The sequence below is a fragment of the Apteryx rowi genome, unplaced genomic scaffold (assembly GCF_003343035.1).
Source record: "Apteryx rowi isolate R43461 unplaced genomic scaffold, aptRow1 scaffold_124, whole genome shotgun sequence".
Classification (NCBI taxonomy): Eukaryota; Metazoa; Chordata; class Aves; order Apterygiformes; family Apterygidae; genus Apteryx; species Apteryx rowi.
Genome location: NW_020447464.1, coordinates 2,080,269 through 2,100,771, shown reverse-complemented (window position 1 = coordinate 2,100,771; position 20,503 = coordinate 2,080,269). Strand labels below are relative to the sequence as shown.

At 40.2% G+C, this 20,503-nt stretch overlaps 1 protein-coding gene across 2 annotated transcripts in view; it reads right to left on the bottom strand.

Moving 5' to 3' along the window:
• SLC1A2 (solute carrier family 1 member 2) overlaps window positions 1–10,289 on the bottom strand; it is a 31,161-nt gene extending 20,872 nt beyond the window's left edge. The window contains exons 1-5 of one of the 2 annotated variants that reach the window (XM_026055592.1): window positions 10,285–10,289; window positions 8,824–8,963; window positions 6,625–6,777; window positions 5,723–5,973; window positions 1,999–2,167 (exon numbers count right to left, since the gene is read on the bottom strand). In XM_026055592.1, the coding sequence (XP_025911377.1) occupies window positions 1,999–2,167; window positions 5,723–5,973; window positions 6,625–6,777; window positions 8,824–8,953 (703 nt within the window). In that variant the 5' untranslated portion in view covers window positions 8,954–8,963; window positions 10,285–10,289. Of the gene's footprint in view, window positions 1–1,998; window positions 2,168–5,722; window positions 5,974–6,624; window positions 6,778–8,823; window positions 8,964–10,284 lie in introns of those variants that run through there. The other variant, XM_026055593.1, reaches the window with a different exon arrangement.
• Between the last annotated feature and the right edge of the window lie 10,214 nt (window positions 10,290–20,503).

Below are 20,503 nucleotides of genomic sequence, written 5' to 3'. Positions count from 1 at the left end.
TACCAGTACCCTGGGAAAAGACAGGCTATTCCATATCCTCACACTGAGTTCAACAACAGACATTCTTTTTATATACTCTTGGATATAAAATCATTCTATAGCACCAAGCCATCATTGTTGAGTCACTTAAACAGGGAAGGGAAGTATATGTATGTGTGCTGCAGAGCATGGAGAAATGATGAAAAGCTTTTCAGTCAAAGATCAACTTCCTGGAATTCAGACTGTGCATCAGAAAATGTTAGTAGGTGGTTTTGTTTCGTTAATTCCAAACTAGCTGCTACATTAGTCATAGCAGTCAAGTTGGTTCATATTTGCAGGAATTTGCTTGGCTTCTACAGTTTATGCAAGCTGGATGGCAATTCCCCAACATTTTCACTTCTTCATTCAAACAACATTTGAGAGTCATCGGTCAAAACACTGCAGCAATTCTCTCACCTAAACTATACTTTTAACACTGTATATTTTCTTCCTCTAGGAATTTTATCCAGTCTTCTAGCTCTTTTCTTATCCATGACAGGGCCAGCACAATACAATTCCAGCACTAAGTGTAATGCATCTCTCACATTAGAAATACTGTTTCATTTTAACACATAAGCAGAGCTCCAACTGAGAAAAAACAGGTGAGGGTAACAGTATGAGCAATAAGCTGCTGCCTCAGACAGAGTGCAAAATGCCAATTTGCACCTTTGCAAGAAAGTGGCTCCTCTGCCCACTGATGTTAAGTGGAATGAAAAGTCATCAAGTTAGGCAAAATACAGTGGCTCCCAGCTCTTGTAGAGCAAGCTGCTTCAAAGAGAAACAAATTATCTCTGATCAGCTTATTGATGGTATCTTCCCCATGCCTAGGCAGAGCAGCCACTGCCAACCGACTCACCAACACCTGGAGAAGCTCTGCAGGCACAGCAGCCACTGCATCCATGGGAGCAGCTGTAAGCAGTCTGTAAGGGGCTACTTGCCCATAAGAAGTGATGGCTTGATGATGTTCACTGAGCTAAAGCAGTGGTTTAGGTATTGCCACACACTGTCCCACTCTGAAGACAGCATCTATAAATAAACACCAGTGTGAGCCTCAGCCCTGTGTCAGAGCACGTGTGTGTCAAATGTAAGTGTGCAGATGAATGCTACAAATTGAGGGCTAATTTGTGACCAACTTCACCCACGTCCAGAAAGTGAGAAGGTGAAGGAGGAGCGTGCTTTTCTGGGCTGACAAAACTGTGATTTTAGGTTTGCAGGAGAAAATAGGAGAGGTGTGGTGGCCCTTCATTCCCCCCCTCCCAGTCTTCCCTGGTTAGAACAGGTGCTTTGGGAAGGGGTGAGAGATAGGCAAAACCTCCTTTCTACCACCCCCATGTGCTGGCTTGTACAGACAAGATGGCATGATGCTGGTTGTTCATAATTTGCAGCTGGTAAAGGTCAGCCGCCAAGATGAAACAGGGAGGGAGCTGTGACTCAGAGATGTGTCAAGCCTCTCTGGGATTTTTCTTGGGTGGTGCGGTTCACACCCCACCTATACCACTTCAGGCTGTGCCTCAAGCCAAATTCTAGTCAGCATGCCCAAGAAAACTACTGGAAACAACTGAGCTCAAATTCAACAGGGGTGGGTAAAGCACTGACTCTTGAAGTTTTACCCCCTACTGTTTTGCCAGTATGCATTAGTATTAGTCTAGGTAGGCTACTTCAAGAATGAAAGGATATTTTGGTTGCCTCCTACACGCTTCCCTATTATACTCCAAAAAATACCTGCAGAGTTGCCAATCCAAGATAATTTGCTTGATTGTTTCTCTGATCTAGTCATATTTCTTCTAAGACCATAAGGTTTTCATCTCTGAGACCAATGGGCAGCTAGTAGGTGGTAACATTTGATGATTATTTGTGGGTGCTAAACTTGCATGGAAGAGCAGGTGAGACAACACTGGCTACCCACTAGCTACCTAGTCACAGCCAAGAGCTATATCATACATATGATGTACATATTTGACAGGCAAAAAGTTTCCCTACCCAAGACATTCATGCCATCCTTAAATTCAAGTCCTTTCTTAATGATCAGCTGGGCTTCTGGTGGTGCTTCCCGCACTGTCTCATTCATCATAGCAAAAGCAGAGTCAGTGACATTAGGTGTTTCTTCAATTGGTGGTGGCACCAGCACTTTCTTGGTGACAGTTTGGATCTGAAGGCAATAGAAAGGGAGGATGAGAATGGAATCAGACCGAATGTAATCCATATGGGAGATCAGGAAATAGTAAGAATAAGTCTTCACTTGAAATTCCAGGGAAAGATCTTTTTAAAGGATTAGGCATGCATTCCACAACCTCTTATCCCCTCTTCCAAAAATAAATGTTTTTCAATAGTTCCAAGTGTCACAAAGTCCTGGGAGTCTTCCTCACAACACTGGTGTGAAAAGGATGTCAAATACTTGTTTTTTACCACTACCATGTAACATTTTAAAGATAGTTAGCCCCTTTGTCCAAATGTTTCACAAATGGTGTTTCACAGACTGTACTTTACACATAGATATCATTTATTTATCAGCAAAAGGCAGGCACTTCTAAGATCAGTCACAGCAGCAACTCTATTGCAAGGCTTGTTATTCAGGCTGGTCTGTCTGGCTCAAGCTATCATAGTTTGATGGTTAACTTCATTCAGAAACTTATGACATTTTCAATGCTTCATTCAGTGATTGTTTGTGAGAGCTCAAAATGGAAAACACATAGGTCCCTGAGCTCTCCACTTAAAATATTTTGAGTGACAGGTAACAGAAGACCTAGCTAAGCTGCCAGACACTTACTAAATCAAATTTTGCCACCTCAGTAAAGGGGAGATCAACATCTGAATAGATCTGGACCACTACTGACACAAGAAAGGCAGGGAAAGCTGGGAAGGAATGGTAGTGGGAGAAATGGGCTTGATTTTACTGCTGGGGGGGTGGGGGGGAAAGAGGAGGGGGGAAAGAAAGAGATCTGTGACCTGCTGTTTTGAGAAGGGACCACCTCTTCCACCCACTTTGCCACCTGGAGCCTTTCCTGCCTCTTCATGGCTCTGAGACAGGCAAAATAGCGGGGAAGCTATGACCGTTTCGCCACTGTGGCCCATCTGCTCCCTGCTTTCTGTGTTCCTAGAAACATGTCTGAGCAAGACATCAGAACCAGTGTGTTAACCTTTCAAAGAACATTTGCATCTCCTTCTTGTTGGGATGGCACGTTGTACTACAGTTGATTATTTATCCACATTCACACACGATTTTAAAATATCTTATTTCTCTCCTTTCAAAACCTGCTGTCTGAATCTACAGAATGAAAGGGATGTAGACAGAAAACCAGCATAGACACTGTATGAGAAACTCTTCAGTTGTCTTGAAACCAGCCAACGTTCCTGCACCTTTACATTTTCCTGAGTTAAATTTTATCTGGGGAATGTTGTCAGCACATTATTTTTTATGTGAGGTGTCCAGCCACAGCAATAAAATGTAAAGCATTAGATTCTGAGCACTCACAAACGCCGCTACAGACAGTTAAGTCAGAGGTCCCCAGCCCTTCTTTGCCTAAGGCCCATAGTCACTACAAATGCTGAGCCTAACATAAAGTCTAGATTCTGATAACAACATCTGAGGCCAGAAAAGCATCCGAATGTCGCAGTCATTATCCTGTATCACATATTTAGACATAAGAGTCTAATTCTCTTTCATGGCATAAAAGATCACAAGTCTCTGCTGGAATAGCAGTTTTTATTACATATTAAGCATTTTTTGTGCACCACAGAAAATTTCAAGAGATACTGAAACCCCATGAAGTTCTGAGTTCAGTTTCCAAATGAGCTGTATCTAACTTGCAGCTGAATCCCTTCATCGCTCTCTGCCTGATAGCAAGGGAAGGTATGTAAGCCACCCACGTAGATCGCTGCTGCACAGTACCACTGCCGGGCACACTTCAAAGTCATTCCTGGCAGGAATTCTGCAAAAATTGCCTCCTTCTAAGGCAACCTGGAAACACTTAATGCTCATGGGAGACTCTGTATGAATGTAGGAAGAGAAACTACACCATGAAAAGAAGGTAAATTTCCCTGTAAATAAAGGGAGAGATAAGTAAAACCTAACTCTTTTACTGAGGAGTAAGTGATAATAGGAGGCACAAGTTCTATTGGGAAAGGAGTATGACTTACTACACAAATGAAAGGTGGTTTTGTGGCAGAGGCTTTCTCTGGCAATTACTTTGGAATCTGATAAGATGAAATATAGGAAAGCCAAACAGCTCACTAGGGACTGTTCACACACCACTGAAATCAGAATTGTATCCACTGACTTCTATGGGCTTTGAAATAGGCCTGGGCAGATAAGTCTAAAAAGACTGTCAGTGAAACTGGTGATCCATCCCTAGTGAAGTGCACTAAACATTAGTATTACACACACTGAAAAAATAGTATAAAGCTTCCGAGAAAACTATTAGACATTTGTAGCTTAATTCTTCCTTCCTCCCACGTTTTGTCTCTCTGTCTATATATTCAACCACTTTCAACAGACCAAAAATGTAATTCTTCTCGCTTCCATAATTTAAACTAGGGGAAGGAAACAAAAACAAAAGTGCCCTGTTCTCCCCCCACTCAGTTTTGTGAAAACACATTTCACATTACAAGTGGTGTTTAGCCAACCACAGTCTGACCACATGACTGCCATTCCCATGATGATTTGGAAATATTGAGAATGTTCTCTCTTTAAACCCCCAAGGACCATGTGTTTTTATGTGAAAATTTGGGGAAGAAGTGAAGCAATCCAAGTCCTTTTGGCAGCTTAGGTTGCCCTCTATTCCTCCACCCCTCATTGTACCCCCCACTTCTCTTCATCCTATTCTCCGGCCTAAACCACAGCTCCAGCTATCATGCCATTTCATTTAGGAACACTTAAGAACAGGTTTGGCAACAAACCTTGTTTGATTTAACAAAAAAAAGGCTGCATTATTGCCAAACAACTTAGTTGTTGGAAAAAGCATCTCACATACAAGAAGTAGGCTAAAACAGAGACCAGAGAACACGTATTTTTTGTTGCTTTTACCCCTCAAAGTAAAGCCATTTTGATTAAGCGTTGGTGAAAAGTGTTTAGACAAAATTATTTACCTACGCAGCAAGCAACACATGGTGTCAGCCACCTGCTCTCCCAGCAAGCCTCAAACCTGGCCTGCTGGAGCCACCTGTAGGTGGGTCAGCCACTTAACTGTATCACCCCCACGTAGTCTGGACTCTAATGCAGCAAATCGAAGTTATGAGAGGTTGGGTTTTGCGGTACATTTCCACTGGCACCCAGCCTGAATGAAGACCACTCATACATTACACACAGGGCACTGCAGAGCCATCAGCTCAGTAACCAGTGACTGAGACCAAATTCAACCAACGTGAAAGATGCCATAGCTCATCCACCATTCAGCCCCAAGCCAGCACTCATGACTGTATATATTGTATACAAAGTGAGGAAGTATTTTTAAGTAATCTTAAAATACTAACTAACAGACTAAAAATAATCTTCCTTAAAAAGTCTAGTAAATAAAATAACAACTACAACATAAACCAAGTAGCTATAAACAATGTTCTTTCATTTACCTGCTCAAGACCTAAGACCAGTATTTCTCTTTTCATCATCATTTCTGTTGTTCACCTACACAAAGACATTAACTCTACGGACATCCCTAGTAAATAAAAGATGTTTGAAAAAATATTGCCATGGAATAGAAGGATTTACCTGCTGAAAGCATGCTTGGACTAAATTTTCAGGGAACAGATTTCGGATCAGATCCAAGAAAGCATCCAGACTAGATACTTCATCATTCTTCTTCCCTGGACCCAGCTGTTTCTTGAGCTTTGGATTCCCTGGGTGGATGGCTAAAACCAGAATCACACCCAGCACGGCAGCAATAATAGTGGTTGACATGTAGTAGACCATGGCTCTTGTACCCAATCGGCCACTTGCTTTAGCATCCAAACCAGACAGTCCTGCAGGTGTTTTATTTCAAGAAAAAAACAATTAAATTGAGAATCAATATCCAATTCAATGATCATCACAGAAAATCCTGTATAATTTGCCAAGTTTAATGACCACCTGCAGATATTTTTTTCTTCTATTGAAATTTTCACCACTAGATAGAGTACTGAAGCTTCACCCTCCCTCCCGTTCTTATGTGAACACTGCCTGCTGTTGCTAATCTGAGGACAAGCATTGGAGATTCCATCTAACTGCAAAGGAGACACTGAAAACAGAGAAGGTACCATACCATCTTTTGCCCTTCATTGCTGAAAATTGGTCATGTTCTGGCTGACACTGCAGCTTTAAGGAGGCTAGGCTTTCTAGTGCCATGCCATCATATTTACAAGGTCCAGTCCAGGAATTAGGTGAAACAGCATATTAAGAGAATTCTGATGTTCAAGATGGTAGTATGTGAGCATATGTTTGTAAAGAAATTCACTGGAGCATCTACACACTAAAGCAAATAAAGTTAATCAGAAATGAACCCTGAAATGTACATTGCAGCTGCAAAATCCTTGACAGGATCACACTATTCTTCTTCTTCTTCCTACGTCTCAAAAAGCAAACCAGGTGATATCTGTAGCAAGCATCTTAATGTACTTATGGCTAATAGATCTTACCTGTGATTAAACTGGAGATAATTAAAGGGAGGATCAACATTTTTAGCATCCTCATAAGTATATCCCCTGGGAAGGCTATTAACATGACTATGTCAGGGTCAATAGGTGTTGCTAGACGAAGAAGACCCCCACATAGCGCACCCAGGATGACACCTAGAAGGGGGAATAAAAGAGAACAGGTAGGCAAGGTAAATATATCTGAATGGACATTGATTACCCAGCAGAACAGCCTGGAAGAAAAACGGTTACAGAAGATAGGTGATTTTTTGGTACAGAGACAGATTTCTTTCTTCTTCATAAGGCTTAGCCTTCTGATTAATACTGGGCAGTATCATGCTTATTATATATCTCATGATTAAAGAGAAGTGGTCCTGATACCCAGTCTTCTGTCAGTTAGGCATATACCTAATGCACTATTTTGCTTCTGCATAATATTTGCTGATAATATTATTGAGATTTTCCAGTGCTGTGTAGGTCTTGTAATATGCTGAGGTGTAATCAAACATAATTCATATTGTTGCCCTAAAGCTGGCAAAATTGAAATATCAAGAGGTGATGTGGTTTATACACGGCCTTTCAGAACTGGTACCAGAGCCAGGGTTAGGACCCAGCTCTTCAGAGTTGACACTGAGCTCTTAACAAAAGACTGGTTACCACTTGAAAACAAGGATGGCTTGAATACCTATTTTACAGCCTAGGAAAAACCCTACAGGAAAGCTAGAATAGTCTTGTGAGGAAAATAGATTCAAGTGATGTTTGGGAGTTTTTGGAGGGGAGTGTCAGTCATTTGTTAGCAACAGGGCTATCTCTGATTTTATCACTATCAGCATACAATTGAATGAAATAAAAAATTAAACCAAAGAAGACCTAGCAGGTTGCAGCCTCAAATCCACCCACCCAACCCCCAGCTCTGATGAATCCTTTCAGGGAATTGGACACAGCTTCTCCAGTCTAACCTGAAATAACTGATACAGGGCTGTCATTCATCCCAAAGTGCCTGATCTGAAATATAGTGCATATCATTGAAAAAAAACCTGATTCTTGGTACTAATTTATTACTCTTTGCCTTCGATAGACTGCATCCTACTGTTGTCATTGGGCTAATGTTTTCATATAGTCATTACCATAAACAATCCCCTCATCACTTATTTAGATTTGTACAATGATAGTACCTAAGACTCTCTCTCAGGACTGAAGCTGTTAAAGAAAAGGCTGTGTTTACTTCTTTAAAATACTCTCTGTGAAAGGATATATAATGTTTACACCAAAGATGCCTGTCTTCTTGATCCCAAGCCCATTATAAAGTCTCAAGTGTGATAAAACTTGACAACGAAGCCTGAGTCATGCTTTGAAGCAACTATGGGATTAACTTTTTTTTTTTTTTGAAGTATCAGTTTGATACAATGGAAAATATACTTGTCTTTAAAATTTCTTGTGGAACTGCATAAGCCACCTTCTAAAGACGATTCAAAGCAAACACTCTATCTAAACACTTCAGCAGCATGCATTTTAAAGGCTGAAAAATATGGAGATGAAATTCACAGCTCAAGACTAGCTGCCGTTGGTCTTTCAAACAATAATGAAATAGAGTATGTCTATGAATTTGCTGCATTTGGCTGTTAGGCTTTCAGTGAAAAAGAACCAGGCAAAGAGCCAGTGAACCACAATAAAATGTCAAACCTTTCCATATTTGGAAGCTGCTTAAGCCAGAGGCAATATTCAGGATGAGATCACTGAGCTCTGGCTTGTAGCTGTCCCCCTCCTTGTGGAGGGGGGGGACAAACCTTAAAAAGCAGTGGAGGAGAAAAGCATGAGCTGAGAGAAAAGATGAGGGAAAGGAAGTTTTGGAGAGTGTGGGTTTTGGTCCCCCCCCCCTTCCCCTTACATTATTGAGAGAAAATGTGTGGTGCATTTAGTTCTACTGAATGACATCGATCTGACTAGCCTGGGGACTTGGATTGTATTTCAGTCAAAAACAGATATAATATGTAGCTAGCTCAGTGGTGAGGACTTGCTCCATGTTGCGTTGATAATATCCTGCACACCTGAACAAAAGGGACAAAGCCCGAAGGTGTCCTATTTACTCTCTGGCTGTTCAGCTAGAACAGCTGATAACCACAGAAAGACGGAAAGAGTTTGTGGTACTATATGAACAAACACAGACAGACACAGTGTCCGGACAAGCAGGATGTAGCTTACCGAATACAGTAAGAGTCAGGAGCAGATTTCTGCGGAGTGACTGGCAAAATTGCACACATATGTTCCTGGATCTGGGCTCCACTGGACTCAAATGACTTTCATGCATCCGCACTTCTACTTGCTTAGGCATATTGTTGGCACTGGAATAAAAAATGAAAATCAAGTAAAAGTTATAGCACAAGATGCCAAAAGTGAGAGGAAAGTCTGGATTACTTCCATCAAACATAAGTGGTGAATCTGATGCATATTCCAGTGCTTCCCACATCTCGCAAATCCTGTATCTTTACTGCCCTGAAATGGCAATGGTTTGTTCTGTAAAAGGTCTTATCTTTCAAACAGTGGAGATGTACCCAGAATGAATTCACTGGCCACATCATCCCAACTGTTTTATGGAGTAAATTATTTGTCTTGATCTGGAAAACTCAATTTCCCTAAAGGTCATGGTTCTCTGCTGAAATAGGAGAGATGGTTGAAGAACAAAGTTTCTACTATCAGGAAAACACAGATTTTAATACCTGATTTAATTCCAATTTGGGAAAAGTTTATAAAACAGGATTTATTTGTGAAACAAAGCATTCCAGAATATTTTGGCTTAATCTTCCCAAAATATTTCATTTCAACATTAACATTTTATTTTAATATAACCAAAACGCTGAGGTCAAAAGAATCTTTTTCAACCTGGTTCTAATGAGATTTGATCCACTGCTGGTGAAAAATAGTCAGAAAAATATACATTCCCCATAAGAACTTCTGGCTTCATTGAACTGGCAGAGTTTAGTGGAAGAAGTTTTTGACTAACTCTGTTTTAAATCCAAATAAGTGATATGCACATGAGTGCAGGACATTGAAGGCCATGCCTCCTAACTTTCTCAATGCATGAGAAATCTTTAGCAATAGACTCCTTTCTTACATACAAAGTCTTAAACTGAACTTGAAAAAATACTACTACAAATAAAGCATACAGCTTCCCTAAAGTTTAAGGGTGTCTAGTTAAAGAAAAGAATTGGCTGAAAACCAAAATTTTTATTATCAAGAAAATAAACATCTTGAAATCTGGTCTTATACCAGCTTAGAACAAGAGTTTAGAAAAAGGAGATCAAATTTGCCTCTATAATAGTAGATTGAGGTCTACAGACCTAAAATAGGCTTAAAAGACAGATAAAACTTGACACCCATCAATCCACCCTCTGAGTACTTTCTCAGATGAGGCTATGCTGTCCCGCAGTGAGTCTGTCTGGGGCATACCATTGACTGCCACAAAACTAACAACAAGCTAAAGCATTTCTAGGAAGACAAAACATTTCTTAATTATATATATACATCTCATCATCTTTGTAACATTTCCCAAAGAGAGTTACAATTAAACCTCTAATAAGAATTCAGTCACTTTGATGCAAATAGTTTCATGATTAACTCATGATGTTCCCATTCAAAGTGAAAAGGAATTCCTTCCCAATACACCCTGCTGTGGAAAAGGTAGCATCAGCAGTAATACATCAGGGGATGCATTTAAAAAAAAGGAAGAAACCTAAGTGTTGCAATTTTGATATTATACTTACTTAAATATTTTGCAATGGTGGCTACAATAAAATGTACTGCTGATGGTGGAATAACAAACAACATTGGTGCACATTCTCACCATTTAAATGATAGGCATGCCTTTTTCTTGAATAATTATGAATGTGCATATGAGAGATAAATAAGGATTAGCGAGGGGAAAAATGTTATTAGCAGTTATTTGAGAAGCTATAAGACAGATGAGACTGTGACTGCAGTATTCACGCACATGAGCCACAAAGCCACTAAACCACAGATAGAAGTGTGCTATAAAATGAAGGAATTTGAGATCCAAACTTTGCAACTGGGGAGTCTGCCTTGTTTCACTTGCACTCTAACATCAGTGTATCATTTATTTGGATTTATGTTCACCACAGATATGTTATATATCCCTCTGAAACTGTGAAATATGGGCAGCTGAAAATAATTCAGAAGAAAAACTCAGAGGCTCTTCTATTACTAAATAATTAGGCAGAACTGGAATGGATCATTAGACAGAAGCACTTGATGTTATATGTCTTTCTAGGATTTTACTTTGGGCTAGGTTTAGTCTGGTTTCCTAGACTGAATGCTGTCCCTTTCCCATCTGACCTCACACATACAGTTTCAAACTGTCCAAAGAAAAGCCACCTTGCAAGTATCTGCTTTCTCAGCTGTGGGCTACTCTAAGAAGTGCCACACGTCCTTTTCCCTAATTTGCAGACAACAGGAGCATGTCATTCCCCTGCCACCATTGCTCAAATAAGTCCTCCCACATAGAAACAAGCCTCTGATCCTGCTCAGATTCAAGCCTTATTTCTATTCTTACTCCTCTCTAAGCGGCAGCAGGTGCTTGCTGCCCAGATGCCCTTTCTGTGCCAAGTCCACTCAGCACCCAAAGGTTCACCAAGTGAGGGGATGGTGGACCTACTCCACGGCTGCAGTGACTACTTCAGGATCATACCCCAGGTGAACTGAAGCCAGCTCTGCTTGAGGTAATCAACACAGAGCTTTTACACTGTAGCAACCACCTTCTTCAAAAGTTCAGTCATGTCAACTGTAGATATCCAAACACTCACTGAGAAGAAACTGAAAACACAGAATTCTTTAAGGGCATTCCTAAATTTCCAGAAATCTAATACCATGCTGTGTGCTTCCCTCATGTGCAAAAAATAGGCTTTATGCTCTTCAGGATTGCATGTGAACTTCCAGCATGGACTGAAATTCTGAATGGTATTTTTTTTCTTATTTTTTAAAGAGAAAAGACCAATGCTAAAAATATGTTAATTGCATCTGTTACAAACAGTGATGACAGATGAATATCATCAAATGAAAAATTGGACCACAAATGATAATTATCGGAACATTTGCACTGTTAACACTGGTATTAGCAATGAGATTTTTATCACCAGCCAGAGACAGTATTGTTCAGGCTTTTCAGTATGTTGCAAGGTATTCTGAGGAGGGGAAAAAAAACCCAAACAATACCAAAATAAAAATCTTGAGCGAGTGATAAAATAAGCTTCTTGTATAACACATGACGAGATCAATACTTGGCTCCAGAAATTTTCTATGCAATTACTAGGAGATAAAAATCTGCTTGATCTGTGAATCACAGAACCTCCATAGAAATGGGCTTGTGACTTATGAACTGAGTCATCTATCTGGTGCTCTTCCTGTGCCTCTATTTCTATCTTGTAAATGGTGTTTAGCTCCCAAAAGAATGCAAAACTTCTTTGCTTCTTAAGTCTGCTGTCACGTAATCACCTAACAGCAAGAAGTTCCTGCTGAAGTCAATGAAAGATGCAAAGGTGTAAATTAGGGCAGAATTTGGCCCATTACGGACCTCAGTCCAGCCATGTGGCAATTTTGCATGTGAGAGTATCCTATGCGTGTCCAGGCAGAAACATTCTTGTCCTCTGGCCACTGAGGCAGCAGTGTGGAGCTGAAGCTTTCTCCTGGCCAGGTGTTTGGGAAGAACACATCCCTTGCACACCACATAGCAACAGACAAAGCAAGAGGAAACTTGTGCTGCAGATTACTGTAAATTCAGTAAATATTTTTCTCTAGCAAGCCCCTGGGATCTGCCCTACCCCTCTGCTGACAGTCACCAACAACACCGCACCCCCAAATGCCCCACGTTCTCCACACCGTGAAAGCCACAGCACCATGGTAAAGCATGGCACTAAATCTATGCTGCGTGTAGTAAAGGGGCTTAAATACTTCAGATTTTCATGCCGAAGGAATGAGTTAAAGCATGACAGGGCGGAGCTCGATTGCACACAAACTCACAGGCAGTGCCAGGTCTCTAGTGCAAAGTCAGAATGTGCACCAGCAACGTAGGCCCCTGCTATGCAGCTAAACACCACTAATACGGTCTCCGCAATAATGATATTAATGGTACCTCTGTCCATCGGTGAGTATCATAAAACAGCACAGAACCCATTTTAGCAGCTGTGATCTTTCAAACATGTAAATGATTACCTTGGTTAAATAAATTACTGTTCCACTGTGTTGAGCTTCCATGGTTATTCTATTTTCAGGAAACAAGTGAAGCAGTCTAAATGCTTGTCTGAAACCCATCAGACCAAAACCTCTTTTAGTCTAACTTCACTGAAGCCAGAACACTATAATATAAATTAATTCTGCTCATTATTTTCATATGTCATTAGTGACGAGCAGCCAAACAGGCAAGCTCTGAAATAGGCCCACAAGAGAACTGTAAGGACTGAGACCTTCAAAGAAAAGAGAGTATTTTCTGTCAACTACAGGCACTTGAAAACATTGACAGGACTTGTAATTAAAAAAAAAAACAACAAACAAGTAATGGAAAGTGTGCAGTCACATGAAACAGCACATACCAAGAGCCCAGTGCCACCTATTCTCCTCTCTTTTAAGGTGGCGCTTACCCCTAGAAAAGAAGGAAAGGAACCCCTTTGAGTCCAGATTTGACTTTTACTCACCTTAAGAAAGCAGAGAAGTGTCTTAAGGTGAACACAATCTGTATTTTCGCCTACTCCACACACTCTCTACTCTGCGAGAGTGGCATATAGGTGCATTAATAGAAATGAAAATCAGAAGCAAACTATGCAATTTTCCTGGCTTTTATACTGCCTGAATAAGCAAGAGGTTAGCCATTTGCTCTTTCCAGTGTCCCTCATCTCCACAGTATGCACAAGGTATAAGAAAAATCTGTCCTGAAATACGTGTTCGATTTTAGAATCGATTTTAGGTTATCTAAATATTTACAGTTATTTTTGCCTGTGAGATATACAGTTCTACATGAGATAGAACAATCTATTTATCTGCAAATTTCAAGTTGCAGCTTGTTTCTCCTACTGGTTTTTAGACATAATGGTGACAAAATGCAGGAAAACAATTTATCAAAACACCAAGCTCCCTTGGGTTTTTTTGTTCCTATTTCCTCCAAGCTTTTTTTCCTAGATTTTATTTTACCTCCCTCTGGGAAAGTCTGCTGTTCTATTTCACTTCCACTGCCTCTTTCTTTCTTGTACTCCCGTTGAAAGTCATAGACCTAAAAGCATGGAAAAGCTGTTTGGTTTTTTTCTTGGTTACCAAATATAACTCATTTTTTCATGAATGTTAAGGGTTAATAATTTCAATTTACATACTGCTTGAGTGACAATTCCCTTTTATTTTCAGTCAGTCATGGGGAAAGAACTCTGCATCGCAAAACACTACCCCAGCTTGGCAGAAATCTAGGAAAGAGACTAGAAGGAAAGAATAATCTAGGATCTAAATGAAACATGTAGGCAAAGATTGTAATGAGGCTAGTGAAAACAGATGCTGAAAACAGGGTAAATTAACAGAGACCATGTTTAATCTGAATAAGGCATTTCAGTTGTGTCAATCAGGCAGGTAATTTGCACTATAAAACCCAGTTTTGGTAGCACTGCTTAGAGACTAATTCAGTTTTTGGGGACAGGGAGGAATGGTGGGCTGTTGTGGGGGATGTTGTTGGTATGGCAAGTGGTTATTCTAGCATAAGAAAAATGAATGAGTATAGTCATGTATTAGGGGCCTGGTAAAAATAGCTCTTGGAGGTTTGGTAGGGGTTGCTTAATAGAATTACTCAAGGTTTTAGCAAAAATTTTTGGTAAACATTTAGAGAAGTATTATGCTCTTCCTGGAATACCATGAATAAAGCACTAGTCCAGGTTTTGTAGCTACCACTTCAAACAGGGCAGCTAGAGTTAGTCTTGAGAAAATGACCCTGTTCAGGCTGGCTTACATTTCGTTTCAGGCACTTGGACTGCCTCTCAAGCTGGATGTTAGCTATTAAACCAAGCACTGCTCTCCTCTGAAGCAATGAGTAAACAGCAAGCACAAATGTCAGTACTTGTTCAGTCGTGCTCCTGGTAGGACTAGCCTTTAAAAGATGAAGAGGGGAAAAAAAAAATTGGAATCAGCTTTCTTGACCCCAAAATGAAAGTAGGAGAGCTTGCAAATATTTCCTTTGCCAACTATCTACCACTCTGGCAGGTGGTTCAAAGGTGCTCATAGCCTCAAAAGTCATACTAAAAATGGTGCTATGAAGTTTGGCATATATTAATCTTGGTGAATCCTCACTGACTCAGCTCAGCCTAGCAATCAGGGGAATTGCACAGGAGTAAGTGGGAACTTAACCCGGCCTGAAGGATGCTTGTTAGCAGCATGACTTAGATCGGGTTTGTATCTCCTCCCCTCTCCCTGGAGCACAGGAGGGGAGATGCAACTGTGTCTGATGATACAGGATCATGAGCTGTACCCATGGCAGGGAGAGAGGGCACGGATCTGCTCCACCCCTTGCAGTCTGCTCACTCCTATCGCAGACGTAGGAAAGGGTCTGCTTTGGCTACTAGATAAAAGAAGCGTAACTAGAAAAGCTTGTGGAACATCACCAAGGCAAGTGATTTCACTCGCTGGATGTGAGGAGTCAAGGTCATCTTCCACAAGTCTTGTGAAACCAGGGTTCAGACATAAGCTTTGGTGAGACTTCTAGTTGAGCTGAAACAGAGCTGTCAGCTGCTTAAATGACTAATACCAAGATAACAGCTGTTCAACTTCTTTTAGGACAGATTCTGTGATTATTTATTGTTCCGCTGCCCCATGGCACGTGCTGCAATGTTTGTGTTTTTTTACATTAGATATATTTTTCAGACAGCTGTGGAGCTGGAAAATCTCTTCAGATAGAGCCACAATATAAGAGGCTGTGCAGGTGAAACGGCTGAAATACTTCTATTGCACAAAATATACCTTGGCTTTGGCATTGCTCTTGCTATGCAACAGCCAGTTGTTAAATGGTGGATTTTGCACCGCTAAAACCCTCTGGTCCTGTCTCAGCCATACAGACTCTTCACAAACATAAAAAATGCAAAAACAAACACACAAAACTACTACAAACAAAAGTAACATAAGCATTAGTCTGCATTAAGGATGGGTTTATTTTAAACATCTTGCTGTCACTAAGCCCTTCTATTGAATTTTAACAGCATTATGTAGTTTTTTCCTTGTTATCTGTAGGACAGTAATGAATTCTGAGTGGAGATGTAGCTATTTACCAGGGAGCCTGATTTGGCCTCAGGAGTGGTGTTACGAGCAATACAAAAAGCATGACTTGCTTTCCATAGTGGAGAAGAACTTTACTCCCTGGCTCATTTTGCAGACATGTTCTTTCTTCTGAGTTAGTGTTTAGCATATATTGTGCAAGTTTAACACATCACGTTTAAACAGCTGACCCACAGTGAGCCTGCAGGGAAGGCTGGTCTGCATGAAACCACTCTTGTCTCCAAATTAGTTAGCACTCTCTCTCTCTTTCTTCTGATCAGTTTTTAATATTGTTCTGGGGGGTCATACAGGAAGGCAACTCTTCATGATCTACCTGAGTTAGCAAACTTTGATCTCAAGCTCAATTTGTTTACTTTTTTAAAACCCTGTTAGAATTGGCAGGAGGTTTCTGCTGACTAATACTTCTTTTGATAGTTTCTCCACCTTTAGAATTTGGCTCAAGAAGCTTAATGCACAATGGGCAAAGGGTAATTTAGAGGCCATTTGAAAGCAGGGGTAAAGGAAAATGAAGTATAACACAACTGCCTGATTGCTAGTGCAGCCTAAGCTCTTCAACCGAAGGATAGATGCACTGGGAGCCTGAAGGAGGAAACCCTCTGCCATGAGAAGAAGCCAGCAATAGGAACAAGTACCCTGCCCAGAGCACAGTGCAGAGCCTGGCAGCTAGAAAAGCCCACAATTCATTTACAAGCATATGGTCTTGAAGTAAAGGTCATAAATCTGCCAGGCAGGAAGGAATTATCTTTTCTACTCACGAACAGTCATGCGCACTATGTTTATGTCCATGTACATGACACTGACTAATCTCTTTAGATATATGGTAGAGCACGAAGTCTCTTCTTGTTCAATATTCTTCCTATCAACTGGCACCTTAGTTTTTATATAGTATTTTATGGCACATTATATGGAAATCAAAATGAGTCCCTGTGGAGAGGTTGTGAACTACATGCACCACATGTAGTGGTGCACCACATGCACCTGCACCACAAACCACTTGACACCAACAGATCACATTGAATCAAACTGTTTTTGTTAGAAAGAAGATAATTGTATTTTACAGAAATAGTTATGTAACTGCATACCTAGAAACGCAAAGGCAAGTGAAATCCTGACTTTTGCCTTACCTTTGGGAGTGTCAGGTAGCTAAAAGAGAATGAAATCAACATAATCTCAAGGTCATTTTTTTAAAGGAAGAGAGATGGAAACTTCTCAGGAAATTGCAGAAAGGAAATTGTGACACAAGTCTCAATGCTTAGTCACAGGGTGAGTCTGAGGAGCAGGAGCCGCCACAAGCTTTACGGGTATCCTTGCACCAGGCCACCACAGGAGTCCACCAGCCGCAGCCTGCAGCGCTCAGCCTCTTTGTGTGCATCCTACCTAGCCATGGGAAAACCTGCTGTTAACTCCTCAAAGAGAGTGTGGGTTGGGGTGTCTCTGCCTGTGCACATTAGAAAGTTAAGTGGCTTTCTAATTTAGTGGCATGGCAAAGCCTGATAGAATGACAGAATGTAGCAGTTCCTAAGAATTAGGCCAAGGTAGCTATTCAGAAATAATGGAAGACAGGCATCGAAAGAACTTCCAAGGGCCTTGGCAAAGAAGATCCCCCATCCTTTACTACAACACAAGTTTTAGTGACGGGAAATTCAGTTGTTGCAGGACTACCTGAGAGACCCAGAGGTGCCTGCTGTGTCTGCGCATTGACCAGTCTGCATGCAGGCAGGAGCGAACAAAAACTTACTGCACACGCCTTGCCTTGTGAGCATCTCTAGGATGAAATAACACCACCTCAGCAGAGATTAACTGTTGCTTTTAGGAAGACAGAGCTTGTACTATATTTCACACTTTAGTAGAAACAGAAAAAGCTTCCAAAATTCTTCATATTGGCCAGGTCCTCTGATTCACACCAGCTGAGGATCTGGCTATACATATTTTTTTTAACAAGTCTTTAAACTTGGCACTGACATATTTATATGAAACTCTGGCTCTGTCAATTTATTATCTCTGCTTTCTTGAATCTAAATCTTAGACCAAAGCAACCTAAAAAAGAAAATCCTAATATAACATAGCAAAGATTCAGATCTTAAAGGGAATATCAGTTCTTAGTGGAAGGAGGGTTGCTGGTTTGTTTTTTGTTTGGTATAAGGTGATCTACAGGGATTGTATTCTATCCATCATCTGGAGTCAGAAGAAAGAAAGTGTATTTCAAGTTATACAGTCTAATAACTACCATAAAGATGATCATGTATTTATTTAGTGATGCACATGTGGAGTATCTTTTTAAGTGACAAATTTCTGATAGGGCTTTATAATGGTGTAACAACCTGGGAACACTCTGCCATGCATGCTTCACTACTCCAGAATTATGTACTGTGGCGGAGATGGACAGTAATAGAATTAAGGATGAATCATATTGTTATTATGGCAAAGGACATAATAATGATGTGCTTTGTGCAAAATTATCTACTTATGTGCTCAGAAACTCAGAGACAAGTAAAATCATGATCTTGCATTTGTTTCTACCTAGGGTGTGCCAGGTAGCACAAAGAAAAAGGCTATGAAATGTTTTGGGATTAACATAGTTTTCAAGGGCACTGAGCAAAGATTATTAAGCCAGTTAGAATGTGAGAAGTTCAGAAAAGAGGCAGCTCCTAGACATGCTGGCTCAGGACAAAAAGAGGTAGAAGTGTGGGTTATTTTTATAGAATTCAGAATAGCTCACAGAGAGGCAGGCTCAACAAGGAGCTCTGATGGTGACTGGTAGTAAGAAATAATTTTGTCATGAAATAGGAATGAATAGAAAACCAAATGAGAGCTCCTCAGTGATGGCTCTTGAACCACTTTTTCCTGTGGCAAATTCTCAGAGTGAAAGCAATTATATCAGTGATTTTGGGAGGCACCACTGGCACAGAACAAGTTTCTCATGGCCCTGTAAACCCCCATGGCTGAACTAGTGTGTTAATGCTCTACAATTAAGAAAGCTCTAACTAAATCTGAACAGAATTATTAGCATTCATCTAGACACTTTTAGGGATAAAAGGACCCAATCTGAGTTGCTCATTTTTTTCTCATCAAATCTATGGGTTAACAATTTATTGCCAAAAGTATGACACATATCAATGGGCAGAAAAACTACGAAACATCAGAAAACTCTCCTTGCTTCTACACGAATGACTATTGTTCTTGGTACCCATATTAAAAGTTCCCTACAGCCTTCACAGCAGCACAGAAGTACCAATAAGATGCATTGGCAGTCTCCATAATGCTGAAGTGCTGTAATCTTGCAGGTGATTTCACTAGCCATGGAAAAGAAATAGCTCCAAATATCTTTCAACTAAAAACACTGTCCACAGATGATACTGCTTTAACCAGCAAACAGAAGTTCCCTCTCTTACTAAAGCTTCACCTTTCTTTTCCATTGTGCTCTGAGAAGCCACATAATGAGCCAGTTACTTCTCAAAGTACTAAAAAAACTTTCAGTTTGTCAAAGGTATTCTGAGATGTGACTAGATAATGCTGGGTTTGCTATATACAGCTGACTAGGAAAGACAGAAAAATCAAGCAGGAAAAAAAATCAAAGCTCCTCTCTGACTTCCCGTTGGTAAAGTCTGAGAGAGCTGACCTTTCTTTTTTTCAGTATTTTGCTTTAAGCCCTGCAAAGGTCACAAATAGATTCAAGTTTGGCTAGACTTCAGATAGATTTAATAAAAAGAAACTAGTTCATTAAAAAATGCATTCTATTCCATGGGATGTTTGTCAAGGAGCCAGCACATAACATTGAATCCAGCACTAATTCAACTCACAGTCTTGTATATTCTGTTATAAAACATTTCTCAATGCTTCCTGTGTGGGAAATCTCTCTCCCAGAAAGTACTGTGGATAGAGTCAGAAACTGTTTGTACAAAGAGCAACTACTAAGGAGACTACAGAAAAACAGCTGAACTTCTATGGAGAAAATCTCAGAATTTGGATTAGAGTATGGAAACTGAAAGTCCCGATTTGCTTCTGTGTACCCTAACAGATGTTAATTCTGCTTAGACTGTAGATAATGGTGTTTCTCAACTGTTCTCCAAAATTTCTCTTAAAGGAAATTTTAAACAAATATAGAGCTAATTTATTACTGCAATTGCTGAGTGCCAAAAAACTCCATTCAAGTGCAGAGGTCTTGGAGCATAATATTATAGACAGACCATATCTGTTCATCAGTACAATGTAATTATTTATTTCACAAGCAGAAAAATAAAAAAGACATTTTAAGCTTTTGCTGTCATCATGTGGCATATTCTATCTTAAGATGTGTCCTGTTCAGGAAACTTCTAGTCTTTCTTTTCTCTTACTCATTTTGTTGTTGGTTTTTTTCCAGTCTCTGCTTTTCTTGTTATGCCAATGCACTTTTATTATAGCCAGATATTCAGATTGCTTTAATCACAGCTATTGCTCCAACAATTTGGCTTTGGCCAAACTCCGCTCATGTTCCTTATTGAGAAAATTCTCAACAAAAATTACTTGGGCTGGGCCTGAAAAAGCAAAGAAACTTCGTTTTGAAGAAACACTAACTTCCTACAGTATGTTAAAGAAA